Source organism: Thalassophryne amazonica, chromosome 15, assembly GCF_902500255.1.
Source record: "Thalassophryne amazonica chromosome 15, fThaAma1.1, whole genome shotgun sequence".
In the NCBI taxonomy this organism is placed as follows: Eukaryota; Metazoa; Chordata; class Actinopteri; order Batrachoidiformes; family Batrachoididae; genus Thalassophryne; species Thalassophryne amazonica.
Genome location: NC_047117.1, coordinates 5,603,720 through 5,616,542, shown reverse-complemented (window position 1 = coordinate 5,616,542; position 12,823 = coordinate 5,603,720). Strand labels below are relative to the sequence as shown.

The 12,823-nt window shown below is 40.5% G+C and overlaps 1 protein-coding gene across 1 annotated transcript in view; it reads right to left on the bottom strand.

The window, feature by feature from the left end:
* The window catches only part of LOC117526270 (slit homolog 1 protein-like), a 138,832-nt gene that overhangs the window by 104,446 nt on the left and 21,563 nt on the right, over positions 1–12,823 (bottom strand). Inside the window, 1 exon segment of the mRNA XM_034188325.1 lies at positions 7,260–7,670. Coding sequence (XP_034044216.1) covers positions 7,260–7,501 — 242 coding nt within the window. The 5' untranslated portion in view covers positions 7,502–7,670.

Genomic DNA, 12,823 nt, shown 5'->3' with positions numbered 1-12,823 from the left:
AAGTGTGCTGACGAGCGTGAGACCTCACCCTCTCCTCTTTCACAGACCGTGCATCAAACCTGGACGTTTCTCAGCGTCCGCTGCTGATGAGATGGCTCCCAAGACGACGATCTCACCCGTCTGGTCACAAGGTCGAGTCTCTGGCAAATGCACACTGTGCACTTCAGTCTTAAATGCCAACATACTCCAATCCCTCCAGATGCACCTCAGCTGTGAGTCCTGACGAGTCGCAGGTGATCAGGGTGAAGTCCTCCTAACAGCCTCAGCAACACAGCCACTCAGTCCCAAATGCATGCCACCTGGGAGGAAACAAAAGGCAAACAAACCAGCAGCCAGGCCCCCCCAGCCATACAACACTTATATCTTAATCTTCACTTATATTGTGAGTATAAGACAACAAATTAATGTTTAGAAAAAAAAAAAAAAACATAAAATAAAATGTCCATACACGCCCTTGAAATTCAAATTTTGATCCATAAAAACTGGATTTTCATAGGGATCTGCACCAAAATTAAATAGATTGTTGAAATGTCTCATGACTGTTTTCATGATGATCTATGAGTTAATTTATGAGAAATTGAAGGTAATCGTCCAAATTGTTCTATGTTGAAATGTTTAAAAAGAGAACAACAATTCCTCAATCTTTCATCTGAACTGGATCTGCTGCTAAAAGTTAACAGTTTCCTCCTTGGCCTTGACCACATCCTTCCACCAACTTTCAAGAAAATCAGTTCAGTAGTTTTTGCGTAATCCTGCGAACAATCAAACAGAAAAACACCACTCGAAACATATGTAAGGTCTTTGATGGCAGAAATGACATTAATAACTGATTCAGCAGCAGCTCACTAGAAAAACACTGACACATTTAATTTCTGTGATGATGTCATCATGTGACCAGCAATTCAGGAGCTGCTCCTGCTGCATTTTAATTTTGAAGAAAGTGTTTTTTGGTCAGACTGCCATAAAAAAGGTTTCAAATTAAGTGAAGTATACAAATTTAAAAATTACTTTCAAAGCTGTGAGATGTAGGGATGGATTAGTTGTCTACCTGGGTGGTTGTCATCCAGGACCCAGAGTGTTTCAGTGTTGTGGTTGATGCGGGGGCACCAATGCTTGCTCCCAGACTTGATTTTACTAGATTTGGGATCAGATCTGCACTGTTATCAGACTATACCCTGAGTTTGAGTATCATATCGGAACAGTTGGTTCAAAATGCTGCAGCCAGACTTTTGACACTAAGCAGAAAGTTTGACCACATTACACCCATTTTGGCATCTCTTCACTGGCTTCCTGTCCCAGTGAGATCAGATTTTAAGGTTCTGCTACTAACCTATAAAAGTATTCATGGACTGGCACCTCCCTACCTAGCTGACCTAATTAAACCTTACGTACCGGCCCGGGCTTTACGTTCTCAGGGTGCAGGACTACTTTGTGTCCCTAGGGTGATTAAGAAGTCTGCGGGTCACAGAGCTTTCTCTTATCGTGTCCTGTTCTGTGGAATGATCTCCCTGCATCAATAAAATAGTCAGATTCTGAGGAGACTTTCAAGTCCAGACGTAAGACGCACTTATTTTACCTTTCTTATGGCTAGCATACTGGTACAGTTTTGTTTTACGCTTTTTACTCTTTTAATTCATTTATTAGTAATTGGAGCGGGCCGCAGCCTCAACTTTACCTAAATTCTGGGTCTTTTAGTGAAGTTTAGGGCTAGTGGCCGGTGATCATCTTAGTATTTCTTCTGTTTTTCTTGTTGATTAATGCTGACAAATTATACAGTATTTTTTGTCTTTCTGATGCCTGATTCTGTTTTTTCTCTGTTTAAGGTGCAGCTCCATCCAGAGATGGGAGTTGTATTTATGTTGGTGACCCTCCTGTCCTGTGCACCAATAGCATTTCTTGTATATTCATCCGTGAATTGTTCTGTGAATTGTTCTGTAATTTATGTCTGTATCATGGCCCAAGCAGAGGGTCGCCCCTTTGAGTCTGGTCTGCTTGAGGTTTCTTCCTCAGAGGGAGTTTTTCCTTACCACTGTTGCTCTGGGGGTTGGTAAGGTTAGACCTTACCTGTGTGAAGCGCTTTGAGGCAACTCTGTTGTGATTTGGAGGTATATAAATGAAAACAAATTGAAATTTAAAAAACAGAAAAATCTTGACTGTATGTAATTAGGGCTCTATCTTGATTATCTGTATCTTACAGTGTAGAGGACATGGCGCGAGTACTTTTTAGGTGTATCTAGCGCCACTTTGACATTTCCACAGCCTGCAATGTGAACACAAATTACATGCAAGGCACAAAAGAAATGCATTTATTTTCTTAAGTTGTCATGGGCGTGTTTTGGAAATAGATTGTCAACTGCCATCAGAGGCGGATCTAACTTTAGGTAAAGGGGTCACTGTGAGTTGGTTGGGTGTGTGAAAACCATGCCCCTACTTCAGTGTAGCCAACTCGCAAGAAAAATCATCCAAGTATCTATACACATGCAAGATTTAACCCTTACCAACCTCATCAGCAAACACAATGGTTACCATGGTCAGGAAAACTCCCTGTACCATGTTTTTAATCTAATTACATTTTTAATTTATTATATTAGTATTATTATAAGAAGGAACATCAAGCAGACCAGACACAGTCGGGTGGCCATCAGCTTTGGTCATACTACTAAAATAAAACCAGAACATGTAGTCACACAAAGGTTGAACTGAAGCAATCACATAGTGTTCCCAATGACAGATTACATGAAAGAACAACCAGGAGGCAAAGACCAGAGACTCAGCCTCGTCAGTCAACCAGCAATTGCAGCAATGGCGGAACAGTCACCAAAATTAGGATACCCCAAACTATATGTGCCATTTAGATGGCAAACTGAGAAGCGAAAGGTTTTGTGGTGAGGAAAGAATTCTGTGCACCAAGCATCAAAGCACATGAGCCAGATCAGAAGAAATCCACCACAACTCCCTGTGGTGAAGCATTTCAGCATCACATTCCTGCAACCCCTTCCCCTCCTCATCGGATCGCCTGTCCTCCATGCCCCATGAGGTGGTGCATGACTTTAGACTACATTTTCAGAATTCTTTGGCGGAATTACTTTCTGTTGCTTGTCAAAAGTAATGTGCCATTACCGCGTCTGACCACATCTCATTTTAAGACCAGTGTGCTTACAGGCACATACATGAGCACACTTGTGATTTAAAGTGTTTAGCACTGAGCATGAAATGACAACTGCATCTTTTGGTGACTTGTCCTGTGCACTGCTTTGTGCTCAGGAACAAAGTAACACACCCTTACCTAAATGTTACATCAAAGTCCCAAAAAACTTTCAAGGCATAAATTACACTCACTCCATACTAAGAATTCTACTAATCACACAAGCCTTTGCTGCTCCGTAGAGGTCGGACCATCTCTGAGATTTAAAACAATGACTGGGACAGTGGGTTAATCTTTTTCCAGGCCATTTGACCAGGATCCTCAGACCTCCGACCCTGATCATGAAGCCATTTGCCTTGGGGGGGACATCCGCCACACTAATAGAAGGAAAGATAATGTATCTGAAACTCTGAACATCATCAATTATTCACATACGGCCACTTCACAAGCTGAAATAAACGCACATACATGACGAAAAAAAAAACGTGCATGACAGCATCACACAGTTTCCATGGTAACAAAGACATTCCTTATTTTATACACATCTACTGGTGTGATGTGTATAAAAGTGCTGCTTTTGATACTGTTGACCATAAAATTTTATTACAGAGATTAGAGCATGCCATAGGTATTAAAGGCACTGCGCTGCGGTGGTTTGAATCATATTTGTCTAATAGATTACAATTTGTTCATGTAAATGGGGAATCTTCTTCACAGACTAAAGTTAATTATGGAGTTCCACAAGGTTCTGTGCTAGGACCAATTTTATTCACTTTATATATGCTTCCCTTAGGCAGTATTATTAGACGGTATTGCTTAAATTTTCATTGTTACGCAGATGATACCCAGCTTTATCTATCCATGAAGCCAGAGGACACACACCAATTAGCTAAACTGCAGGATTGTCTTACAGACATAAAGACATGGATGACCTCTAATTTCCTGCTTTTAAACTCAGATAAAACTGAAGTTATTGTACTTGGCCCCACAAATCTTAGAAACATGGTGTCTAACCAGATCCTTACTCTGGATGGCATTACCCTGACCTCTAGTAATACTGTGAGAAATCTTGGAGTCATTTTTGATCAGGATATGTCATTCAAAGCGCATATTAAACAAATATGTAGGACTGCTTTTTTGCATTTACGCAATATCTCTAAAATCAGAAAGGTCTTGTCTCAGAGTGATGCTGAAAAACTAATTCATGCATTTATTTCCTCTAGGCTGGACTATTGTAATTCATTATTATCAGGTTGTCCTAAAAGTTCCCTAAAAAGCCTTCAGTTAATTCAAAATGCTGCAGCTAGAGTGCTGACGGGGACTAGAAGGAGAGAGCATATCTCACCCATATTGGCCTCTCTTCATTGGCTTCCTGTTAATTCTAGAATAGAATTTAAAATTCTTCTTCTTACTTATAAGGTTTTGAATAATCAGGTCCCATCTTATCTTAGGGACCTCGTAGTACCATATCACCCCAATAGAGCGCTTCGCTCTCAGACTGCAGGCTTACTTGTAGTTCCTAGGGTTTGTAAGAGTAGAATGGGAGGCAGAGCCTTCAGCTTTCAGGCTCCTCTCCTGTGGAACCAGCTCCCAATTCAGATCAGGGAGACAGACACCCTCTCTACTTTTAAGATTAGGCTTAAAACTTTCCTTTTTGCTAAAGCTTATAGTTAGGGCTGGATCAGGTGACCCTGAACCATCCCTTAGTTATGCTGCTATAGACGTAGACTGCTGGGGGGTTCCCATGATGCACTGTTTCTTTCTCTTTTTGCTCTGTATGCACCACTCTGCATTTAATCATTAGTGATCGATCTCTGCTCCCCTCCACAGCATATCTTTTTCCTGGTTCTCTCCCTCAGCCCCAACCAGTCCCAGCAGAAGACTGCCCCTCCCTGAGCCTGGTTCTGCTGGAGGTTTCTTCCTGTTAAAAGGGAGTTTTTCCTTCCCACTGTAGCCAAGTGCTTGCTCACAGGGGGTCGTTTTGACCGTTGGGGTTTTACATCATTATTGTATGGCCTTGCCTTACAATATAAAGCGCCTTGGGGCAACTGTTTGTTGTGATTTGGCGCTATATAAAAAAAAAATTGATTGAATTGATTGACTGATTGATCAATGCAACTTCAGTAGATCCAAGACTATTTATTTATTTAATTATTTTACATTTAATGAAAACACCTCAGCACAATTTCTGACTGGTTAATCTCTGTGTATCTGAAGCATTCCTGTTAATTCCTGTTAATAAAATGAGACAAACTGATCTGCTGAAGCAGATTTCTATCACTCCTCAATAATTAAACCGATATCTGCGGAACAATAGAGACAGGAAGTAATACATATATTATATACTTATTTTGTTTATTTATTCATTTTATTTATTAGGGTTTTTTTATTCCTTTTTTTTTTTTTTGAGTATAGAATTATACTGGGATCCCCCCCTTTACTCTTTCTGATTGCTTTCAACAACTATTCCTGATGAACTGGACAAGCTGGACACAGACACATTGATCAAATCTGCACATCCTGCAAAGATTTGAATACAGAAAGGACGAGATACACTGAACAGGGCACGCAAACATCGTGCAAGTGCGTATCATTAAAAACGTATCCCTGTTTTATCTCCTTGCACAGCTGCTTATATAATTTTTTGTTACAAGACAAAACAGTGAAACGGTCACCCTTCAATCAAATTGCCTATTTGTGTCATATTTACTGAAGACTAGATCAGCATTGTTGTCAGTAAATATGTTGGTTTAATATTCTGACTCAGTGAAAACAGTTACCAAAAATTAAACAAGTGAACAACACACAACATAAAATCAGCATCGGTTCAACTTAAATGGATGAGGGGGAAAAAAGATCATTACAATGAACACTTTAATGGTTTCTCTCATGTATTACATTCATATATATCGAGCTCCTACAATTCAGATGTAGAATGTGAGTATGATATATTTACTTTGGATTGCGACATAAATATCATATCATGTCATATAAACATGTCACACATGCTAAAGAGTAAATACAGCATATGCACAAAATTCCCTTCAAGAAATTTAAAATGATTATTTTGCCATGTCCCAGTTCAGTCTTTTATATTTTAATAATTTCTAACATTTTTATCAACGCATCTTAATAGTTTTAGAGAGAAAATAAAATGTGTTTATTTGAAGTTATAAAAGGAGACTGTACTACTCATAACTGCATATATTTATATTTATATTGGACTTTAAAATAAGGGTGCATTCATTAATGCAGTAATGGCATTCACAGTCTATTAAGAATAAACTGTGTTTAATAAGACATTTAACACCATTAATAAGTGATTATTAAACAACTCAGCACTTAAATCGTTAATATATTAACTAATTTCAATGACTGCACCCTTATTGTAAAGTGTTACAATAATAATAGAATGCTATTAAATATCTAATAATTACAAATAAATAGAAATAAGTAAAATGTGTCACATTTCACCTTCATTTCATCATCATGTCTTTTATGTGATAAACTTCACTATTTAGGTTCAAGAGGTGGCTGTGTGACCAAAAGGGTGCTTGGTTTGATTCTCTGTCAGACAGGAAACCCACTTAGGTACCCTTGAGTAAGGCCCTTGATGCCCGAGTTGCTGCCAGTGTGCAGGTGAGCACCTTGCATGTAAGCATGTAGACATGGGTGTGTGAATGGATGAATGTGAGGTGGTTTTCTTGTAAAAGCACTTTGAGCGTCTGCATCAGTTTGAAATCATTTCAGGAATGCAGTGCGTTTCCCACAGCGGTCTTTGTGTTGTTGCATATTCAACTGTACACGTTCAAAGAAATCCCAGATTTAAATGACACTAATTGCACTTAATAGTTTGATCAGTTTCAGCCTGAAATGGCGTCAGTAAGTTTAAGTCATGTTTTTGGTGGACGTAACACAGCTCCTGACTACTTTGAGTTCAGAACATTTCTGAGTTAAAGGAAAGTGTTTTTATAAATAAGCATTGCTGTCTTGGCAGTTTATACAGCCAAGTAGAAATGTGTGCATGTTTGGTGTAATTATTTAACTAACCTAACATGGACCTCAGGTTGCAGTTTGTTGAGTGTAGAAATACACACGGTGTTATCGTACTCACAGCCTCTCTGTGCCTCTGGGGATGTTTTTGGGTACGGTGTGGATGCCCAGGCCGTGACAGTCTACTGTAGTCCCCAGGCAGCTGCACGGAAAGGGGCAGGCATCCATACCTCCGGCCACCAACAGCAGGACGGCCCACATCAGCATCCCACGCAGACCAGCCTGGAGCGCGCAACCAGGGACCGTTGCCAGCATCCCGCAGCCTGCTGACCCGGCTCCATTCCATCTTGACCCAGCAGACATCCTCCTCTCTCCCTGACACTGCAGATTCCAACCCCGCAGCTCCTTTTCCCTCCCTCTCTTCTACCTGGAATGACAGCCAACACCACCTACTGGAAAAGTGGCCAAAAATGACACTCAGGGCTGCCACTTGATCCTGAAGTGGCCCTTCACACCAGAGGACGAAAAAAAGCTAAGTGTATCCCCTTCTTCTTCTTCTTGTCCCCTGTTGTAGTGCCCCTTTTCTCTCCTCTGCTTCTCGTGCAGACGTACAGTGCGCTCGCCTCTCCCCTCCACTTTTCATTGAGTCATTGTGCACTGAACAGTGAGCTGCTACAAAAACCAGGGTGGGAGGGGGGACTCCCTCTCACACAGCAATCATCCATCAAAAGCTTTTACAAATAGCAGCTCACAGGCTCCGCCCACACACACACACACACACACACACACACACACACACACACACACACACACACACACACACACACACACACACACACACACACACACACACACACACACACACACACACACACACACACGCAGCAGCACCCTGTGTGAACTCATATCTATTCAGTGATTGCAGAAGCTGCCGCCTCCAATGACAGTAGTCTCTCTCTCTCTCTCTCTGGGGAAGAAATAAGCCTGAGGATGCATGGACAGGATGAGAGAGAGGAACAAGAGGAAATCGTGATCACACTAAAGCATCTGAGCAGGAATGCTCCAGAGGGAAATTTCAGGACAGAAAAGGAGAAATGAGTTTGTGGGGAGAAACCAGTAAAATGTGCAACCGAAAAATTGTGTTCTTGTCCCCCCTTCCCACTTCCCCAGCGTGTACTAAATATACAGCGGAATCAGCCCAGTGCCAAACAGCGCATCAGGCTGCAGAATCATGGCTGTAGGATTGAATTCTTGTGACACTGGCATAACCAGAATGCCACGAGCTGCCACAGAAGCTTATGCAGAAGTCTGTTACAAATTCACTGGCAAAGCTTTGGAATTCAAATGGAACCTGTCTGAGTTATTCCTCTTTAAAAAAAAAAATATCCACAGAAATGCTTCTGTGATCACCTCATTACTGAGGAGGAAAACATCTGAACCATCGGGGATGTGGCGAAAGTTCAAACCTTTGAAACTTTTTCCTCACCGTTTCACACAAGTCTCAGTAGCAGGTGCAGCTGCACAACAAGAGAAGAAGCAAAAAGTGTGACATGAACTGACAAATTTGCATTTTCTTTGGAAACCAGAATTAAGTGGAAGAGCCAGTGGACACACATTGTTATTTATTACCATACACCAGTCAGTATTGCACTTCGCCTGGTTTCGTCCCTGCAGACTCGGTGTGACGGGTTAATTTAACCAGGCGCTCCTCAGAAGTGATGGAAAACAAATAGGCCACAGGTGGAGCCCGGCTCCCTCCTTTGTGCTGCTGGATTGAGTGACTCATTCAGTGACAATCTGCAACAAAGGGAGGAACGAGATGTTGACATCTCGGGGGGGGGGGGGGGGGGGGGGGGGGGGGGGGTTCTGGGGCTATAATAACATTCTGAAGCAGGGTGGGTGAAGACGTCGGGGGCAGTTACTACAGACGCTTCTGAATTGATTTCTGGGTGAACAGATGCTTGAGGCTTTGCTGTGCCGATTAGGAAAAAAAAAACCTTTATATTTGGTAAAGTTCTTGATTCAAACTCATAAATGTAATAAGTATACTTATTACATTTATTTATTACATTCACTCAAAAAACTGATGCATTGAATAAACTCAATTCAATTATGGGCAGGATTTCCATCTAATAAATATATGTAGGCCCAACTCAAATAAAACACATCCTTGCAAGATAATTTAATTTAGTTGGGACTACATACATTTATTACATGGAAATCCTGCTCATAACTGAATTGAGTTCATCCAATAAGTCATTTGTTTGTGTGATACACTCAAAAAACTGACTCATTGGACTGGATTCCATCTAATCTAATCATATGTAGTCCCAACTCAACTAAATTACATTTTCTTGCATGGATGTGTTTTGAGTTGGAGCTACATATATTTATCAGATGGAAATCCTGCACATAAATGAATTGAGTTCATCCAAAGAGTCATTTTTGCGTGTACAGGAATATATATCAGTTAACACAATTACCAGGAATTAATAGTGATACATAAAACAACAGTGAGACAGAAATTATAATTTTGCATTTGTCCAAGAGATGAGGAGCTACAATCAGTAAATGTTTAGTATAAAAGAGGCCAGATTAAAGAATCACTTCTTTCTATGCAGCAACCAATCATTTACATCCAACAACAGATCAAATCACCACTGAGTCTGTCGGCAAGAAAAAGGAACACAGCAAGACAACATTAACCCTCTGGGGCCGACGCCATCATATACAACGGTTGAAATCAAGTTTTACTAAATTTTTCTTTTTTACTAAATTTTTTACTTTTTCTTTTGCTGAAAAGTTAACTCCACAGACGTTCGAGCCAGCCATGCATTGTAAGCCTTTGTGTAATAGCAGACAGAAATTGCTTTGAGATGTGGCATAAAGACAAACAAAACACATAGACCATTTTGTATATATATTGTTCAAAATGTGCATTTGTGTTTATTGTTAGAACATTTATTTTGTACATTCTGTTCTACAAGACCCAAAACTACCTTTATAAAGTGTCAAAATAGCTGTTTATTATAATTTGCTGTGTGTTTTGAATAAATGTGTGTGAAAATAATTTCTGCTTTATTTTTATCCTTTCTTATTTCTGATTGTAAACCTTTATTACACTTATAAAACACAACTATAGCATATATTTTCTGAAAGTACAGGTTTCCCTGAAAAAAAAGAGACATACTAGTTGATTGTGGGATACAGGGCGAGCTTTTAACAGCAATAATGAAACATTTATGCCAGGCGAGTGAACTGTCCAAAAAAATGCCCTCGGAGCCCAGAGGGTAAATCATGCAAATTAATTCTTTGTGATTCAGTGATACATAATGCAATATGATTTAATAATTTCTGTCCAAAACAGAACCACTTTTTCCTTGCTGCATTATGCCTTTGGAACGCACAGAGAACTGTTCTATGTTCACTTCATGCCACACGACCACATCCGTCATCGTCTAGATGTGGGTGTGCGTTTGTGTTGGCAAAGCATGACAAGAGGTGAATACAAAATTAATTCATTGGCATTTGATTGTGAGTTTCTTTTCATTCCGTGCATCACAAAAACACGGTTCACTTTAGAGAACCATATTATTTTGTACCAGTTTTCATAAAAATTATTGCAGTTCAGCAGTGACCGTGATGATCAGTTATTACACTAAAAAGTACTTTGTGCTCAGTGCAGGAAAGCAAAGAAATGCAGAGTAGTGCAAATTCTGCCAGGGGACACACGATTCAGTCTGTCACAATCAGCTAACAGACTTCAGCCACAAACAATCCTAACATCGTTAATCTTCATCACCACAAACCAATAGGATACAGGCAAGCCCAGAAAAAGTTTCAGTGTCCCACTCACCTCTCACTGTTTTTCAGTTCTCTGTCTGACGTTCCCTGCACCCCTGCCACCTGTTGGTCCCTGTCAGCTGCGAGGAATGGGCTCCACCCCCTGCCTCCTCCATCAGCAAGATTTGAGTCTCTGCTTATTCCACTGTCGCAATGGAGACTGAGCCCAAACCAAATTCATAACTCTGTACTCACCTCTGTAACAAATTATTTTCTTTAACCTGATGAGTTCAATAGTAGAACTATGGTCCACCTGTTGCACATGGAGATATTTGTGCTTAATGAAACAAGCACAATGTAAACAGTTAACTCTTTAAATATGACCAACATGTACAATTAATTATTTTATTCTGTCTATAAGGAGGCGGCAGTGTCTCAGCTACTGAAACAGCAGTCTGTCAAACAGTAAGCTAACACCCAATTATGTGCAAATCTCACCTGTTATGTTCACATCACAAAGTTTTGTACACTCAAGTAGACATCTCAAATTATATTTTCATGAAGAGAAACGTGGTCAATGTGTTATTTTGCACATAGAAAAGCTGCAGTCCTCGGTGTGCACCTTAGTAAAACAGCATGCACCTTTTGTGTGTGTGTGTGTGTGTGTACAATAGCGTGTCAAACGCCATAGCTTACACACACACACACACACACACACACACACACACACACACACACACACACACACACACACACACACACACACACACACACACACACACACACACACACACACACACACACACACACACACACACACACACACACAGAGAGACCTTAGAAAGTCAACCCCTGTGTCTGGTTAGTTCAGGAGGTGTTCGGCAAATGCCAGCTTCTTTCCATGTAAAGCTACAGGAACAGAAACTGTGTTTCTGGATTGTTATCTCCACCAAGGAGGTTATGTTTTTGGTCGGGTCCATTTGTTTGTTGGTTGGATTGTTAGCAGGATTACTCAAAAAATCCTCAACAGATTGCAATTAAATTTTTTACCAGGGGTGTATTTTGGCCTAACTTAGAAGTCATTAAATTTTGGTAACGATCCGGAACACGATCCTGATCCAATAATTATTTTAATGATTCTTTATCATTGCAGGATAGGGCCAATTTCAACATTTTTGCATCTAACTTCATGAAGACGGGTCACAAAGGCTGAATAAAAATTAAGTTATGACACAACAATAATTTAGCATTTGGTTCTCCTCATTGAATAAACCTGTTATTAGAAAATAATAATAATAAAAAAAAACTTGTGTAGTTCATGCAGTTTCTCTTTATAAATACATTTCCTGAAGATCTAAGGGTTTAAACCTCTGGGGCCGACGCCGTCATATATGACGGCTGAGACCAAGCTTTACTAAATTATAAATAACTTTTTAATGATATGAGATAGAAACTTACTCTCTTTATTTGCTGAAAAGTTAACTCTGTGGCCTTTCGAGCCACAGTCCACCATCTCTGTACTCCTTATAGAAGCTGTGTGATGATGTGAGCAATGTGAGTGTCCAATCGGAATTGGTTCACCGTCACATGGTTTTCCAAAATCCATTCAGAGCAGATTCACCTCACGTGACACACCAAAGATTGTTTTTAGGAGTGGTGTGTTACAAGTTGGCCCGTTTGAATAGCCACCTGGCTGCTCCATTGCGCCCTGCGCCATCACGCACAGCGAAAGTGAGCAGAGAGCCTCTCATACAATCTCACGTGCTCAAACAGTGTGTGAGTATCAGGATTGCTCAACTAGTTTTCCTGTGAATGTTACTGGATAAGCCTGTGGCAAGCTCTCTCACTCCAGCGTAAAGCACTCTTTACCATATCAATGGAGTGAGGGGGAGGGGCCGCTTC